The sequence below is a fragment of the Pollachius pollachius genome (genome assembly GCF_949987615.1).
Source record: "Pollachius pollachius genome assembly, chromosome: 14".
In the NCBI taxonomy this organism is placed as follows: domain Eukaryota; kingdom Metazoa; phylum Chordata; class Actinopteri; order Gadiformes; family Gadidae; genus Pollachius; species Pollachius pollachius.
In genome coordinates, this window is record NC_136947.1 from 18,008,630 (window position 1) to 18,026,129 (window position 17,500).

At 47.3% G+C, this 17,500-nt stretch overlaps 1 protein-coding gene across 1 annotated transcript in view; it reads left to right on the forward strand.

The window, feature by feature from the left end:
* LOC307085868 (ephrin type-A receptor 3-like) overlaps positions 1-17,500 on the forward strand; it is a gene marked incomplete at both ends in the record, with an annotated part of 88,578 nt that overhangs the window by 61,216 nt on the left and 9,862 nt on the right. The window contains 3 exons of the mRNA XM_079750769.1: positions 10,059-10,126; positions 10,933-11,058; positions 11,283-11,468. Coding sequence (XP_079606895.1) covers positions 10,059-10,126; positions 10,933-11,058; positions 11,283-11,468 — 380 coding nt within the window. The remainder of the gene's footprint in view (positions 1-10,058; positions 10,127-10,932; positions 11,059-11,282; positions 11,469-17,500) is intronic.

A 17,500-nucleotide genomic window follows, 5' to 3' on the forward strand; every position in this document is an offset into this window, starting at 1 on the left:
GGGGCGTGCATTGGATAGTCTTTACAATTAAACACCCACCCAAGGATATTGATGGCTGCATAAACACACACACACACACACACACACACACACACCTTTCTCCCTCTCTCTTTCTCTCTCTCTCTCTCTCTCTCTCTCTCTCTCTCTCTCTTTTTCTCTCTCTCTCTGTCTCTCTCTCTCTTCAAATGACAAACACACACACACACACACACACACACACACACACACACACACACACACACACACACACACACACACACACACACACACACACACATGCATACATGCAAATGCACACACATACATTTGCAATGACTTAATCATATTCACTCTTGTTTGGCAGCATTAGGGAAATTAGTTCCACACTCATCTGTTATAAAGATACACTTTACCTAATGATCAAGATGACATGCCTCCCCTTTGCTCCCCCCCCTCTCTCTGTCTCTCTCTCTGTCTCTCTCTCTCTCTCTCTCTCTCTCTCTCTCTCTCTCTCTCTCTCTCTCTCTCTCTCTCTCTCTTCTCTCTTAGCCTTTCTTGTTTGACCTATTCACCACATTGTTCAGAGAGAACCTGCTACATTACACCAATTACTGTAGCAGCCCAGTGCCGGACCGAAAATACCTAATCTGATCCTGTCCTACACCCCCATTCACAACTTATCCCTCTCTCTCCCTCACCTTATCATACTCCCATTTTCAACCCCGTCTTTCACCTCACTTCGATCCATCTCTTTTCCTCTCTCTATTTCTTCTATGCTCCTTATCTGCTCCTTCTTCTTCTACTCTTTCTGTCCCCTCCTCTTCCTCCTCTACTCCTCCCCCCCTTCTCCTCCTCCTCCTCCTCTTCCTCCTCTACTCCTCCTCCTCCTCCTCCTCCCTCTCTACCTCCACCACTTTCTGTAATGAGCGGCCACTAAATGAAATGTTTCCAAACAGGGTGTTAATGAAACCTGGACAGATTTATTAGTCGTAACTCGTTGGCTAATCATGGCTTCCACCCCTCTGTTGTAATAATTAGCCCAGTGCAGAGTAAATCTTTTAACGATGCAGTCAGCGAGAGGGGGAGGAAGGGGGAGAGGGAGAGAGAGAGAGAGAGAGAGAGAGAGAGAGAGAGAGAGAGAGAGAGAGAGAGGGAGGGAGAGGGAGAGGTAGAGGGGGAGAGAGAGAGAGAGAGAGAGAGAGAGAGAGAGAGAGAGAGAGAGAGAGAGAGAGAGAGAGAGAGGGAGAGGGAGGGAGAGGGAAGGGGAGAGAGACCGAGGGAGAGAGAGATGCTGGGGAGAGAGTAGTGAAAGTCTTTTCAAACTCTCTTTATACACGCTCCCCCTTTGTATGGGGGTCTCCAGGGGACCCCCAGGCTCCCTCTGTGTGTGTCTTGTTTAAGCGCCGCTGCTTTTCCTTCCTCCCAAGCCCCCCCTCAACTCTTGTGCTCAATCACTTTTTTTACAAGCCCCTGTCAATTGCCTGTGCACTAACGGTGGTTTTGTTGCAGAGGTGTCGCACACGCTATAAATCCAGCAGCGCCGAGCTGCGATGAGATTGAATTAAATCCATTGATTTAATTAGTTTTGTATTTAATAGCCTGATATTAGATGGAATCACCATTACCAGAAGTGATGATGAAGCCCGGTCACAACAGCAGGGGATCCCTGGAAGATTGTGTGTGTTTGTATGTTTGTGTGTGTGTGTGTGTGTGTGTGTGTCTGTGTGTGTGTGTGTGTGTGTGTGTGTGCGTGTGTGTGCCTGTGAGAGTGTATGGGTCTGTGCCTCTGTTTGTTTGTGTGTCTGCGTGTGTGTGTGTGTATGTGTGAGTGAGTGTGTCTGTGACTCTGACTGTGTGTTTGTGTGTGTGCGTCTGTGCCTGTGTCTGTGTGTGTATGTGTGCGCCTGTTTGTGTCCCTGTGTTTGTGTCTGTGTGTGCATGTGTCTGTGTGTATGTGTGTGCGATCCTCATGTTCTTGTTATTGAGCCACACAGGCTGGATGGATTGCAAATTTTAATTTAAAAATGTTTTCGTCAATCTGGCCGGCCACGGTGGGGAGAAATAGAAATGAATTGAAAGGATATCTATGGAGGCATGCAGGGTAATGGTGTTGTGTACCACTGGGTCGTTGTATATATGTGTGTGTCTGTGTGTGTGTGTTTGTGTATGCATCTTTTTGCCTTTGAATCTGAGCTGCTGTGTGTGTGTGTATATGTATGTGTGTATTTGTGTGTGGGTGTGTGTGTATGTGTGTGTCTGTGTGTGTGGGTGTGTGTGTATATGTGTGTCTGAGTGTGTGGATGTGTGTGAGTGTGTGCATGTGTGTCTTTTTTAACCATTATTGCACTATTATTATGTGTGCTTGCCGTCCACATTGTGTTTACCTATACCAGCGCACGGTATGTGTAGGCAAAGGAGCAGAGGGAGAAGGAGAGCGACAATTCATTTATGTCCCCGCTCGCCCTCCCCTGACTGTATCAATAGCCAGTCGTCCATGCTGCAGTCGGCCCTCTAATCCTATAAAAGATGACCAGTCATATAGCATGGAGGCGAGCGATGTCTTTGCCGCCGCTGCTGCTGCTGCTACATATTGTATTACCCTCCTAGTGATGGTATTCACTCCAGCATGCACACATCGCACACACATAAACAGAGGCACGTGTTTACTGTGTGTGTGAGTATGTAAGTGACTGTGTATTACAGTGTGCGAGTGTAGGAATATGTGACATGCACACAAGAACACAAACACACACACACACACACACACACACACACACACACACACACACACACACACACACGAATAATGTGTGTCACAATAAGTGAGTTCTTCTGGTTTCTCAACGCACTTCCTCCTGCTCTTTAGTCTCCTCTTTGTCTTTTAGTCATATTTCAAGTGTGGTTAATGTGCACATGGTGGCACTAAGAGTATTCCTTGAAGGCTATTTGATCATTTCTTTCTTTTCTTCCTAACCTCTTGTCTTCTTTAGAGATGTACACTATCGATATGTCGCCTTCCAAAAGGTTACCATTTTAACTCTCTCTCTCAGCTTTTAATAACTGTCTGTCTCCATCCATCGTAATATTTTTGTATTCCACCTTATCTCTGTCCTCCCATGATTTGGGATCTATACCTCCTTATATTGTGTCAATCTACCTATCCATCATCAACTCCTTATCCACCATCACAACCAAACAACCAACCAGACAGTCTCTCATAAACAGCCCATTCTGGATCATTGGGACAACCTTTTCGGAAATGAGTCACCTTATTCGATATCTTTGATTCAAAACCCCTTGGATTAATTAGTGCCTACATCTGTGTTGTAAAGTAGCAAATCGGCCCAACATCCTTATTTCCCAGGCTGAGCCTCCCCCCAGCGGCCTGGCCTTCAGCGACTGGTAAGCCCTGTTTTGTCCTCTGAGTGGGCGGCGTCAATATGTGTCCAGCCATAGCCCGCTGATCAATGAACCGCTTTGTGTTTTGTGCTTGATTGTCAAAGGGAATGTAGATGGCTGTGTGTTTAGTGTCACTACAAGGAAGTTAGTAAATTAGCTATGAAATTGTTCCTGGCACAGCCAAGCCAAGGGAATCCATCCGTTCTCTTGCTTTCTCTGGCATTTCCTCTCCCCCTACCCCTCTCACTCTCTTTCTCTCTCCCTTTCCGACTCTATCTCTCTGAGACTAGCGCCTAAAGTTATCCTGAACCATGTACTGGGGCTAGGCTCAGAGACAAGGCTCGGGGATAATGTACGACTGCCTTTAGGTTTCATGTCATAACAATAGTAATGATGATCATCCTGCACAATGTAACACAATGAAACCAGTTTCTTATGAAAATAAATCTTTAATACTGAAAATGTGCTGAGAAAATATTACAAAACACACTGCTAAACGTTTTCAGGAGCTGATATTATGTTTTGGGACCTCAGTGGTGGAATGAGCTCCCTACCGATGTCAGGACCTCAGAGTCGCTCACCAGCTTCCGCAAAAGACTCAAAACTCACCTGTTCAGAGTTCATCTCGACTCTGCATAGAAACCAATGCACAGCCACCATTGAATGTTGTACGTCCTGGCACTTTTACATTGCACTTATTCAAGGTACTTAACTGTGTAGCATCTACAGTAGCTGCTATCGCTGCTTTACACGGGGAATGGGTTAGCCTAGCGATTGTAATACTTGCACTTGGTTATATGAACGTCTTTACTGTACCGACAGCGATATATTGTTTCACTTCTTATGACAAATGTACTTATTGTAACAAATGCACTTATTGTAAGTTGCTTTGGATAAAAGCGTCTGCTAAATGCCCTAAATGTAAATGTAAATGTAAATATTAATTGTGAAACGGGTGTGTGTAGGAATGAATCAATTATGACACAACACAAGTCCACATTTGTGGTCTTTGACGTGCTTAATAAAGGGCTAAGTGTGTACAGATCCACTTCAAACTGGTTACTTTGCACGATTTCCTTACACTGGGAAAAGGCCTTGCTGTATGCGTTGAGGACTGTGTGCATGATGTTCTCATAAGGATGTTGGTACGAGCTCTGGGCTGAGATGTGTTCATGTCCCAGCGGCGAGTGGACAAGGTCAATGTGTACATGCTTTCTATTAACCAGTGAGCATGAGCTCATAGTGGATTAGATAGCAGGCCTCAGCAGGGGGGGCCTTAGCCAACCCCAGCATAATTACCTTGTTACCATTGGACTACTCTAAGGCGACTGTCACCTTCGTTTGAAGACCCAGCCGTGAATAGTTGCCCTAATACCGCAATAAGCCTGCAGCTATACTGTTGCAATGACAACCCCCTGTCTCTCTCACTGAGCCTCTTTCTCTAGCCAGTCCTTTCCCTTGCTCTCCCTCTCTCTCTTTCTCCCTCTCTCTCTCTCTCTCGCCCTGCCTCGTTCTCCCTCACTTTCGAATCGTGTTCGGATTATTGCACTTCATTCACGCCACTTCTTCCACCTTTCATTTCCTGGAGCTAGACATTCCCCGGTCCTCCTGCTTATCGCTGTGCTCCTCTCCGCCATCATGCATGAGTACGCACAGCCCCTGTTCATTCATTCTCCTGCTCAGAGAGTGCCCTATACCTACTACTCCTCATCATCAGCTTCCTCAACTACGCTCCTTTTGTCCCCCCGTCCTTCCCCCCTGTCTCAGATTTTTTTGGCTCCTTAAACAATATCCATTCAACCACTACTAGCACTATCTGTCTCTCTCTCTCTCTCTCTCTCGCTCTAACTCTCTTTCTCTCATGCTCTCTGTCTCTCTCAGCCTCTCTCTCACACTCTTTCTCTCTCTCCCTCATTGTCAAGTACGCGGCCCACTAAGATCATAGTTGATGAGCTGGATGGATGGATGATTAGATGAGTAGAAGGATGGAGTGGCCTTATCCCCATGTGGAGGAGGGCATAATGAGAGGGTGGGTGAGGCAAGAGAGCAGGCAAAACTAAAGTGGTAAATGTGTGGGAAATGAGGGGATTTACATTGAAAGAAAGATAAACAGGGGAGAGAGACGGCAGCAGACAGGAGCAGACGAAAGGAGAATGCCTTATTCTCCCTCCCTGGCTTTACCCCGCCTCTTCCTCCCGTTATCTATCGCCCTCCCTCTCTCTCTGAGAGAGAGGGAGGGCAACTCTACCGAGTTGGTCCCTATTGTTACTCCTTCCCTCACTCTTCACCTTTATCTGATAGCCTGCTAGTTAGTATGCAGGCCTACATCCCCCCATTGTATGTTCTTGCCTGTCAGCACTATCCATCTCTCTCTCTCTCTCGCTCTCTCTCTCGGCCGGCCTACCTTCTGCTCTCTGGTGTGCACTCTTCTTCAGACGGGCAACTTGACAGAGGATGAAGGAGGGTTCTGTGGTCTGCTGTGGGAAGGGATGGAGGGATGGAGGGAGGGAGGGATGGAGGGATGGAGGCCTAGATGGATGAATAGGCCGAAGGATGATGGATGACTGATGGACAAAGAGGATGGCAAGGAACAACATCAGGGAGCCTGAGTTGGTGTTTCAATGAGGCCCTGCTATTGATGAATGGAAAATACCAAAGTCAAGTATAAAGACAGAGATCCCAGCGAGACAGAGAGAGATGAAGGCATAGATACAAAGACAGGATGATGGAGGGAGAGAGAGAGAGAGAGAGGGGGGAAGAGGGAGAGAGGTAGAAGGGAGGATGAGGGTGGGGTGGGGGGGGGGTCATGGGAGTGATAACAAATGGAAGGAGCGTTAGTTGGGGCGCGGTGGCAGGATGAGGAATGTGTCTCGAGTGACAGAGTATTATATTAAAAAAGCAAATTGATATGCAAATGTGACGCGGGTGGCTTTCGGCGGACAGGGATAGTCTGTTGTCCTCGGCGGAGCGGAACAGAGAGGGGTTCAGGGAGGGAGGAAGAGGCTAGGTGCTGGGCCTGATAGCGATATAATAATCCCCTTGTGCCGGCGTGATTTTGTGCTTACGGGGGTTGTCTGAGGTGTGCACATACATCCACAAATGCATAGACCTACGTATATAGTGTGTGTCTGTGTGTGTGTGTGTGTGTGTGTGTGTGTGCGGGCGCGTGAGTGTGTGTGTGTGTGCATACGTGCGTGAGGGTGTCTGCACTGCGCGTTTGTGCTTATTCAGTATAACGGAGCAGTGGGGTGTTGTTAAATTGGATAGGTGCTTAATGGAACAGTAATTCCCCCTTTGGTGACGGATAGCGCTAGCTTCACAAAGCTGCAGTGCGGCGCGATAGGGCCATAGAATACAGTATGGCGGGCTAGCTCGGTGTAGCCAGAGGGTATTAGCAATGCATGAGCACAAGAGCAGAATGAATATGAAGACCGTTCCGCCCCGAGAGTCCATTAGTATTCACAGCGGCACGCCGGAATACCTGGACTGTCCTACATTGGTTACAACATTGTCCTCCCGAAAACCAGAACAAAGAAGAATGGTGAGCAAAAAAAAAAGGACCGCAAAGTGAAAGCAGTTCACTCTTTACTTTTACTTTGAAAACAACAAAGAGGGAAAGAAAAGGATTAAAAAATAAAGTTTCACTTTACTCGAATGGAGGGGGGGGGGGGGGGGTTGAGGTGGTGAATGTAAACCTCTACTGGAAGATTGTAGCAGACGCGTATATGTGTGCATACAAGGAACAATGAGCACCTTGAAAGGGAACACACACACACACACACACACATCCACAGGTCTACACACCCACGGGAACGCACACACACACACACACACAGACACACACACAGACACACACACAGACACACACGCACACACACAGCTGTCAGGGGGAAATGGAAGCCAACCCCGTGTCAGGTTTTGTGCCGTGTTTAAGACTCCAGTGCTAATGATTCATGACGCTTCTAACTGGAGAGGAGAAATGAGTCGCAGTGTAATTACTATGGAAATGTGTTCATTTCCCATCAGACGCACACCCTCTCCCTCTCACACACACACTCACACACACAGACACGTCTCCGTAGCACGAGACCCCTCCAACCCACGATTTGGGGGCTGCCTGCGTCCACCTCCTGCCAGGTCTCAACGGAAACATGTTGGCTGTTGTGTGTGTGCGTACGTCTGTGTTTGATGTGTGTGTGTGTTGTTCCTCTCAGGGGACCCGTGTGGTTCGACTCAGGGACTGACCCTGATTCCTCCGTTCCCCATATGTTTTAATTCCCCCCCCCCCCCCCCCCCTCCCCCACACTGGCGGTGTGCGTTTGTATTAGTGTGTGTGTGTGTGTGTGTGAGTGTGTGTGTGTGTGAGTGTGTGTGTGTGTGTGTGTGTGTGTGTGAGTGTGTGTGTGTGTGTGTGTGTGTGTGTGTGTGTGAGTGTTTGTGTGTGTGTGTGTGTGTCTACAGGGTAATGATAGTCCCTCAGCGGCTTTTTTTTTTTTGGGTTGGACCCCAGCTGATGAACATGTGGGGCCCCATACCCCCCCCCCAAACCCCCCCTCACCTCATCGTCCCACCTACCAGCCCACCACACACACACACGTACACACAGACACACACGCACACACACACTCACACCCTAAATAGGAGCACCCCATCCTGCTTAGAGACCCCCTCCCTTACCGTCTCTCGCCCATTATCCATTCAGCACATATGTCAGCAACCCCTGACTCAATACTCTAGTGTGTGTGTGTGTGTGTGTGTGTGTGTGTGTGTGTCTGTGTGTATTCCCCAGCCAGCATATTGGGGGTAGGCCATGCAGTCAGCTGTGTAAAATCAACGGTGGGATTAAATACCAAATGACTCTTATATTTACTAAGCCTAATAAGGCCCGCTCTATTGGGGGGGGACTTCATCTCCCTCCCTCTCTCTGTCTGTTTGCCTCCTTCTCTCTGTCTGTTTGCCCTCTATCTGTCTTTGTCTCTCTCTATCTCTCTCTGTCTCTCTCTATCTCTCTCATTTGCTCTGTCTCTGTCTCTCACTCCATCTCTCTCTCTCTCTCTGTCTCTCTGTCTCTCTCTCTGTGTGTCTCTCTCTCTCTCTCTGTCTATCTCTGTCATTTGCTCTGTGTCTGTCTCTCTCTCCATCTCTCTCTCTCTCTCTCTGTCTCTCTGTCTCTCTCTCTCTGTGTCTCTCTCTCTCTGTCTCTCTGTCTCTCTCCCTCCTTCTCTCTTCCTTATTGCAACCTCAGTGTCGCCCTTCTCTCCCAACACTCCTCCCCCCCTTTTCATCTCTCTCGCCCTTCCCTAATGTCTCCGGGCCTCCCTCTCCCATGCAGATGTGTGTTTACGTTGTGGAGGATTCCTTGGCGTTCAGCCGGGGATAAATGGCTCTTTCTGAGGATGGATATTAAAATGACACATCCCCGCTGTAATACGCTGTGCTGTAATTCCTTTCTTCCCCCTCATATCCCGTCTTCCATCTGACGGAGGGAGGCTGGGGACTGAGGGAGGATAGATAGATGGATGTGGGTGCAGCCTCTTTTTACGAGGTGTAGCAGGAGGTGCAGCTAAAGTAGAACAAAATGGAGGGGGGGGGGGGGGGGGGGGGAGGAAACCGGATAAAGGAAAAGAGAGAACTAATGGATAGAAGAGAAGAGGAGGGTAAGAGAAGGGAGCACAGGAGAGGAGAGGAGAGAGAGGTGCTGGGAGGAAAGAGATGAAAGGAGGGAAGGAGGTGAGAGGAAAGCGAGGGAGAGAGATGTGAGAGAAAGGGAGAGAGAGAGAGTGGGAGATAATACGGTTGTGTGGTATTTATGTCCTGTTTAGTACCTCATCACGTTTAACATTTTATGTTTTTGAGTCTAACATTTTGGTGGGGACAGTAAATGTGACAGGCCAGTAACTCCAAGAGACAGGGTTATGACTCCTAAAATTAGAGGAAAACAGACACTCACACACACACACACACACACACACACACACACACACACACACACACACACACACACACACACACACACACACAGGAGCAGCGTGCTACTGAAAGGTCCTCTGAAAGCAGAACAAGTGTAACACTTCCTCTCAGCAGGGGAGATGGATCGGCCTCACTGAGTTATCAATTTCTGGGATTGATTTTAAATGGGCTTCTCCTGCAGAAGGGGGTGCTGCTTTGTGTGTGTGTTTGTGTGTGTGTGTGTGTGTGTGTGTGTGTGTGTGTGTGGCTGTGTGTGTGTGTGTCTGTGTGTGTGTGTGTGTGTGTGGCTGTGTGTGTGTGTGTGCTTGTGTGTGTGTGCCTGTACATATGTGTGTTTGTGTGTGTGTGTGTGCCCGTGTATGTGTGTGTGTTTGTGTGTGTTTTTGTCTATGTGTGCATGTCTGTATGTATTTAGGTGTGTGCCTGTGCATGTGTGTGTGTGTGTGTCTGTGTGTTGATGTGGTTCCAATGGAGGCGGGGATGCATTACTGTATAGACAGGGGTCTCCGTGGGAAGGAGTGTCGACCACTGTTTGCCGGCCTCGTGCGCGCGTGTACAGTCAGCGCGAGAGGGAGACAGAGGAAGAGAGACATGGAAAACATTGATCTCTGTCTGGATATCCAATACATTTCTGTAGTGCATCATCAGCACGGTGTGCAAAGAATGTGAGTGTGTATGGTTGAGTAATTATGTTGTCTGTTTTCCGTCAGGCACTGTGGATATATCAAAGCCAAGCAGGACCCCGACGAGGAAAAGCTGCAGTTTCAGCACGGCCGAGGTATGAACACACACACACACACACATATACACATACATACAAACACACTAACACACACTAACACACACACACACACACACACACACACTCACATATACACATGCACCCTCATACACACACACACACACACACACACACGCACACACACACCCACGCACACACACACACACACACACACACACACACACACACACACACACACACACACACACACATACATCTGCTAACTTTCACATCTGAAAACCCTCAGGGGAATTTAGCAAAGGTCCCTTCTGATGAGTCAGCTTCCACACATGCTCACTTCCCCGAACAACAAACCACGTTTAGTTGCACACTTTTGTTTATTGACCTTCTCGTTTCACAAGCATCACAACAACTAATAAATGACAGCCCTGTTTCTTGCCACACATGTTGATTGCGGTCATGTGTGTGATCCACTGCTTTTTTAATAACTAGGAAACTCTTTGAAAGTCTTTCATCAAATTTAATTTGTCGCCAGTCCCTCAAGTAAAATTGTTGGCAAAGGTTCGGAATAATTTGAAGATGAAAACCATCTGTGCGCGTGCATGTTGCAAAATTTATCGACTTAAACAGGCGGCAACAGTCATCCAGAGGGCCATTAATCAGTAATGAGTACTTGCAAAATCAGTAAATTCTCTCTCTGTTTCTCTCTCCTCGGTTTGCAAATGCAAGGTTAGCGAACCTTCAGTTAGCAATGTTTAGCCCGAGCAGAAACCACCAAGGATCCACTTCCTCTCAATCTCTCCCTACCTCTCTACCTCTCTCTACCTTTACCCGATCCCCAGTCAAGCTTCCAGGCAGCAGGACCTACATTCACCCCCACACCTACGAGGACCCCAACCAGGCCGTCCGCGACTTTGCCAAAGAGATCGAAGCTTCCAGCATCCGAATAGAGCGGGTCATCGGAGCGGGTGAGATGAAAACAAACCAGCACCGTAGTTTCAGGAGCATCACTGTATCACATCTGCCAACCAACATGTACGATATATGGGGGCAAGATAGGCTCAGCTAGTGCTAAGCAGAGTTTTAGAATTCCCTGCAGGTCGTGTTTGGTTTGCCTCTGCTAAATAAGTAAATAGTACATTGATGGGTGTATTTGGGTCTAAATGTAAGTCTGTGTGCGTGTGTGTTGCAGGTGAGTTCGGCGAGGTGTGCAGCGGTCGACTGCGTGTCCAGGGGAAGAGGGAGATCTATGTGGCCATCAAGAGTCTGAAGGCGGGCTACTCAGACAAGCAGAGGCGGGACTTCCTGTCGGAGGCGTCCATCATGGGACAGTTCGACCATCCAAACATCATCCGGCTGGAGGGCGTGGTCACCAGATGTGAGTCATATGACACAGTTATGATCATTAGCGTGGCAGATTATTATCCCCTTTGAGAATATGCCACAGGTAATCATCCGTGGCTTGTTTGTCTTGTTCATATCGTCTGTGCATATTTTAATTTGAACGCGCGTGTGTGTGTGTTTTTTTTTCTTTTTTGTGCGTGGGCGAACATGCATGTGTCATGTACCTGAGGGAGACACAACAAAGATGCCCGAATGTGAATCAGCTTGCATCTCGATCAGATAAAATCACCCCTAGCCCCCCTGGTTACCACGGTAACATGTTTGTGACGAGTATCAGAGTGTCTCGTTTCAAACTGACACTTGTTTACCGTGATTGCGTTAGGCAATTAGACGGGGCCTGTCGGAGGAGGGGGCCCAAGCTCATGGGCCTGGTCCGACTAGGCCCACCGCTGATCCCTATCTGCATCCCCTCGTCTGTCATGAAGAAGCCCACTCATCTCTCATCTCTCTCTCTTTATCTCTCTCTATCTCTCTCCTCTCCATTGTTTCTCTCTCTCTTTTCTTACTCATCTCTTTCTCTCTCTCAAATTCAAATTCAAATTGAAAGTGCTTTATTAGCATGACAGTATTTGAATACAGTATTGAAAAGCATATTCAAGTTATGCAAGAATAATTGTACAAATAACAGATAATAATAATAATAATAATAATAATAATAATAATAATAATAATAATAATAATAATAATGACAATAACAACATTAACAATAATAATAACAACAATACAAACAACAATAATAAAATAAATAAAAAGTAAGACTGAATCTCTCAGGTTATGACAGAAGGACCTTCACCAAGATAAATTGCAATTTTGTCCTTATGTTCCATGTCTGCAAAATCCGGAATATAGATTTGAAATTTGATGAAGTATATCTGTCTTAAAATGTCATATTTTTTACAATGTAAAAAGGAAGTGCTTATCTGTCTCAACCTTCTCTGCCTGACAGTGACCACACATTCTGTGTTCCCTTGGCAGCCAGGTCTTTCTGTGTCTACCTGCTTCCACTGCAAGACTGTGGTCACTGAGCGTGTACTTGGTCAGGATTTGTCTCTGCTTCACATCTCTGACAGAAAGGGGATAGTCTGTCAATTCGTAATTTCTGTTTAGGATCAGATAGGAATTCATTCTACTTTGGTTTGAGGTTTGAGGTCTTCTTTTGCTTGACTAATTATTTTATTGACTCAAATTGGTGTCTGGGAAGCAGTGCTGGAATGAGCTTGATGTGTGTTAGTTAGCTTCAGCATCAGCTGGCACAGGGGACTCTTGTCAGGGTTCAGTTCCTGGGTTTCTTGTGCTTCAAAATGAAGTGTATTCTTGGGACTAGATTTTATGTGCATCCAGAATTTTAGTGCTCGTTTTTGGATAGGTATAGCCAATGGGTAACGACCTAATTCTGCCCTACATGCGTTGTTTGGTGTTTTTGTTTGGACTTTCAATATGGATCGTCAGAATTCAGCATATAGGACCTCTATTGGATGCTTATCCCATGAAGTGTAGTCATGTGCACTCAGTGGACCCCAGACCTCACTTCCATACAACGCGATAGGCTGTATTATACTGTCGAATAATTTGCACCAGATTGAGATAGGTATGTTTATGTTGTAAAATTTAGATTTTATTGCATAAAGGGCTCTCTCTCTCTCTCTCTCTCTCTCTCTCTCTCTCTCTCTCTCTTTCGCTCATCTCTCTCTCTCTCTCTCTCTCTCTCTCTCTCTCTCTCTCTCTCTCTCTCTCTCACTCTCTCTCTCTCTCTCTCTCTCTCTCTCTCTCTCTCTCTCCTCTCCATTGTCTCTCTCTCTCCTCTCCTCTCATCTCTGTCAGAGAGACAATGGCGATGCGGAGGGGAGTGCGCTCCTGTGAACCGACCGCTATGACACCTCCCACCTCTTTGTTTTAATAAAAAAGATTAGAGGGGCTGCAACTAACGATCCGTTTCACGGTGGATTCTTTTCTCTCAAATTGATGATTATTCATTTAGTCCATAACATTTATTTGTGTGAAAAGCAAGCCATGAATAAGAACTCATTTTTATAACGATCAGAACAGAGAAAAGCAAATTAATGGTGGGGTTTTTGGACGCCATAAGCAGAAAATGTTTGGAAGCAATTTCTCGAAAATGTCTTCACTTGATGGATGACCACAAACATTAATCGATTATCATATTCGCTCATAAAACTGACCACATTTGTGTTGATCGATGAATCATTCCAACAATAAAAGCAACATGAATCTGTTTCACAGAGAAGCACCCGGCGACAAAAACAAAAGGACACATTTATATGCATTACACTTCGTCACGACTAATGATAATTTGTTTTCTGAATTGGGTATGTCTGTTTGGACTCATGAATATTCAGCAGGATGCATTTTAGGATCGCAGCCTTTTTGCATTACTTATTAATTTCCTGTTCCTCTGCCATTCACCCGGTGTTATTTCTCTCTCTCCTGCTCCCTCTCTTGCTCACCCTGTTGCTCTCTCTCTCTCTCTCTCTCCCTCTCTCTCTCTCTCTCTCTCTCTCTCTCTCTCTCTCTCTCTCTCTCTCTCTCTCTCTCTCTCTCTCTCCCTCTCTCTCTCCCTCTCTCTGACACGCTCTCAGTAATAGCGCATGTTAATTGTGACCTTTGGTTAGCAGGGTTACGGCGGCTGGCAGGATTAACATCATAAATTGCGTGTGCTTTTCCCGTCCCCGGCAGAGGCCTTTAATTGCTGTTCTTTGTTTTCGGTCCTGAGCAGCGCGCACACACACCACTAAGTGACACGTCGCAGCCCATCTCGCCCAGACAAAGGTTAGCCTCCATAGCGCGGGGCTTCAGACGGATATGCTAACGTCGGAACGGGGTGAAGCCGTGCTCATTGGAAAGAGCCTTTGACAGGCTATTTAAGTTTGTAAAAATTAATGCAGAATGACAGTGACAGCGCAGTGGTTAGCGCCAGCTTCAGCGGTTCTCAAAGTGGCTCCCTATACTGGACAGTGGGCCGCTCCATGCCTATCTAGGTTTGTCATGCTGTAGTTGTTATTGTCAGTTCGGGGCCGTGTTCATGCGTCCCCCCTCGTGTCTCTGTCTGTCCACACTTGTCTTCACGGCACATTGAGAAACTGATAGAGCCCCTCGGAAACAAATCTCGCTGGCCAAGAGGTAATTTCACAGGTCACCGCCCACGGTGAGTTTGTGTGTGTGTATGTGTGTGTGTTGTGTCTGTGTGTGTGTGTGTGTGTGTGTGTGTGTGTGTGTGTGTGTGTGTGTGGCGGGGGGGGGGGGGGGGGGGAGATGACCAGTGGGGGTCAATAACTCCTCCAGGCCCTTTTCCCCTGCACCAGCTGGTCCCTTTACACCTCCTAGGGTCTAATTAGGGGCAGTGACCCTGCCTGCTCGGACCTCAGGTGCATGTGTGTGTGGGTGCGTGTGTGTGTGTGTGTGTGTGTGTGTGTGGGGGGATGCGTGTGTGTGTGTGGGTGTGTGTGTGTATGAGGGAGGGGATGACTTTATGTGTTGCGAGAGGGGAACGGAAGAAGTTGTGCTTCATAAGTCAAGGTTTGTTTGTGTGGGTATGGGTGTATGTGTGTGTGTGTGTGTGTGTGTGTGTGTGTGTGTGTGTGTGTGTGCGTGTGCAATGCCATTGCAGTGCAAATAATACTTTTTGATAGCAGAAAGTGTGTGATGTTGATTATATGAATACATATGAGTAGAGCATTTATTAACGTGAGCTATCCCCGTCACTAAGGTAGCGGAGCTAGCGTGTGTGCTATGTAAGCATAGTTGTAGGACAACTCGCTAATGTGCGGTATGAAGAAGTTAGCTAAAGTTGCACACTTTTGACATGTGTGTGTGTGTGGTGGCGGGGGTCTTCCTCTGTGGGCCTGTTCCATCATCAGTCTTTAGTCGCTATCTCCGCCCGCGTACAGCTCTAATAGGCTCCTCCGTTGTCTGTCGCCTGATTGTTGCCATTGTCATGGTAATGAGCGCGCCACACGCAGCCGACGAAATAGCACCAAAAATAAAAGCACTGGGCCTTTCTTTTCTTCGACTGTCTCGCTGCACATGTGAATAGAGCGCCAATCTGCACCCCCGCCTCCAGCACTACCCCCACCTCCACGCCGCTCCTTATGTTCCCGTCACCAATCACCAAAACCCCACTCACCCCACCTTCCTCTCATCCGTTATTTTATTCAGCTCCCCTTTATGTGTTTTACAATCCCGGCTGACGTCTCCCCACGTTTTAACCCCAGAACTACTGACACGGCCTTATTGAGGCGGACTCACATACACACAAAAAGACACCCACCCACACAACCAGATACAGATGCACACACACGACCACACATGTTCACGTGGATTACAAAGCATACATATTCAACACTTTCTTTTTGTCGACCACAAAAAACTCACGCCGTCTATTCTGTCCATAAACTGAGCGATTACGCTCAACTGCTTTCTTTCTTTTTGTGTGTGCGCTTTATTTTGACGCAGTGCTTAAAAAACTTTCCTTGGGGGGTGTAGTGTGTTTGGTAAATCGCTTCTGTTTCGTATTAATTTATTTATTTTTCTTCTCTTCGGGTTTGGACAGTTGAGGAAGAGCGAGTTGGACCGGGAGGAAGTTAGGGGGAAAGTGGAAGGGGGGGGGGGGGGGGGAAATTGGGGGTTGAGGACAGAGATGGAGATGGACGGCGGGGTGGAGGAGCGAGGAAATGAAAGGGGACGGAGGGCGAGAACAACCGAGGGGAGATGAGGGAGGGAGAGTAGGAGGAGGAGGAGGAGGAAGTGTGCAGATGTGGGAGCCAGATTGGGGCGCAGAGGATGAAGAGGGAAGGAGCGTGAGGAAATGAGAGGAGATGAAAAAGTGAAGAGGGGGTGGAGGAGAAGGGAGAGGTGAAGAGAGGGGGAGAAGAGATAAGGTTATTGAGTTACTGTCTGTTATTTTTTTCTCTGTTGTGCCCACCAGCCCTCTCACCCCCACTCCAAACACTCACCCACGCCTCTTCACCAAGAGAGATCTGTACGATGTTTAAAGCATTGTATCATTTAGTTCTGGCCCCTTAACATTAATCAATACCACCGTTATTTCATTTTCTCATTCTACCTGCGGCAGCTCATTCAATAAGCCGTAATGCAGCCCTCTGGTGCGGCAACAAATAGGCCCTGGTAATGGGATTGTCTGCCTGTACACCACCTTGATCACTGCACAACACCATCAACACTGGGGACACGGTGGGATGTACTGTACGTCCTGGCCACACACACACACACAAACACAGATTTAAACATATTCAAAGTTCGATACAGAAAAACAGAGCAAAATATAGGGAGGGAGAAAGAGAGAGCGAGAGAGAGAGAGAGAGAGAGAGAGAGAGAGAGAGAGAGAGAGAGAGAGAGAGATGGAGAAATAGGAAGGAACACACACGTGAACAATAGAGCCAACGACAGAGAATGAGAGAGGGAGAACAGGAGAGAGATTAGAGAGCACATATGAGGTGGAGGTGAGGAACGAGAGGGCGTGCGAGCCCTGCGGCGTGCAGAGGGAGCGAGGGGCTCCACGTCTGGCTTCACTTAATGAGGGGCTGTAAAACACAGCAAAAGTCCTCCTTGATCCGCTCACAGACCTCTCCCACCTGGCACAACACCGAGCACACACACACACACACACACACACACACGCGTATGGTCACACAGGGAAAAGGTTTAGTTTTTTCCTTAGAGATGGAAATGTGTGACATTTAAATAGTTTTCCTTTTGAATGTAGAAGGTTGTGATTGGATAATGCCATACTTAAGGTAATAAGAGAGAGTATGTTGGTGCCTGTTTGCCTGTGATGGTGAAGCTATGTTGGTGCCTGTTTGCCTGTGATGGTGAAGCCGTGGTTCTGAGGTCTTGTTCCATCCAACTCACTTGCGTGGGTGTGTTTCAATGACAACGCTGTGTGCACCTTACTCAAAGAGAGTGATGAACTGATAAGCTGACAAATACAGAGCATGTCCGTCCATGTTTGCCTGCCTGTGTGTGTGTGTA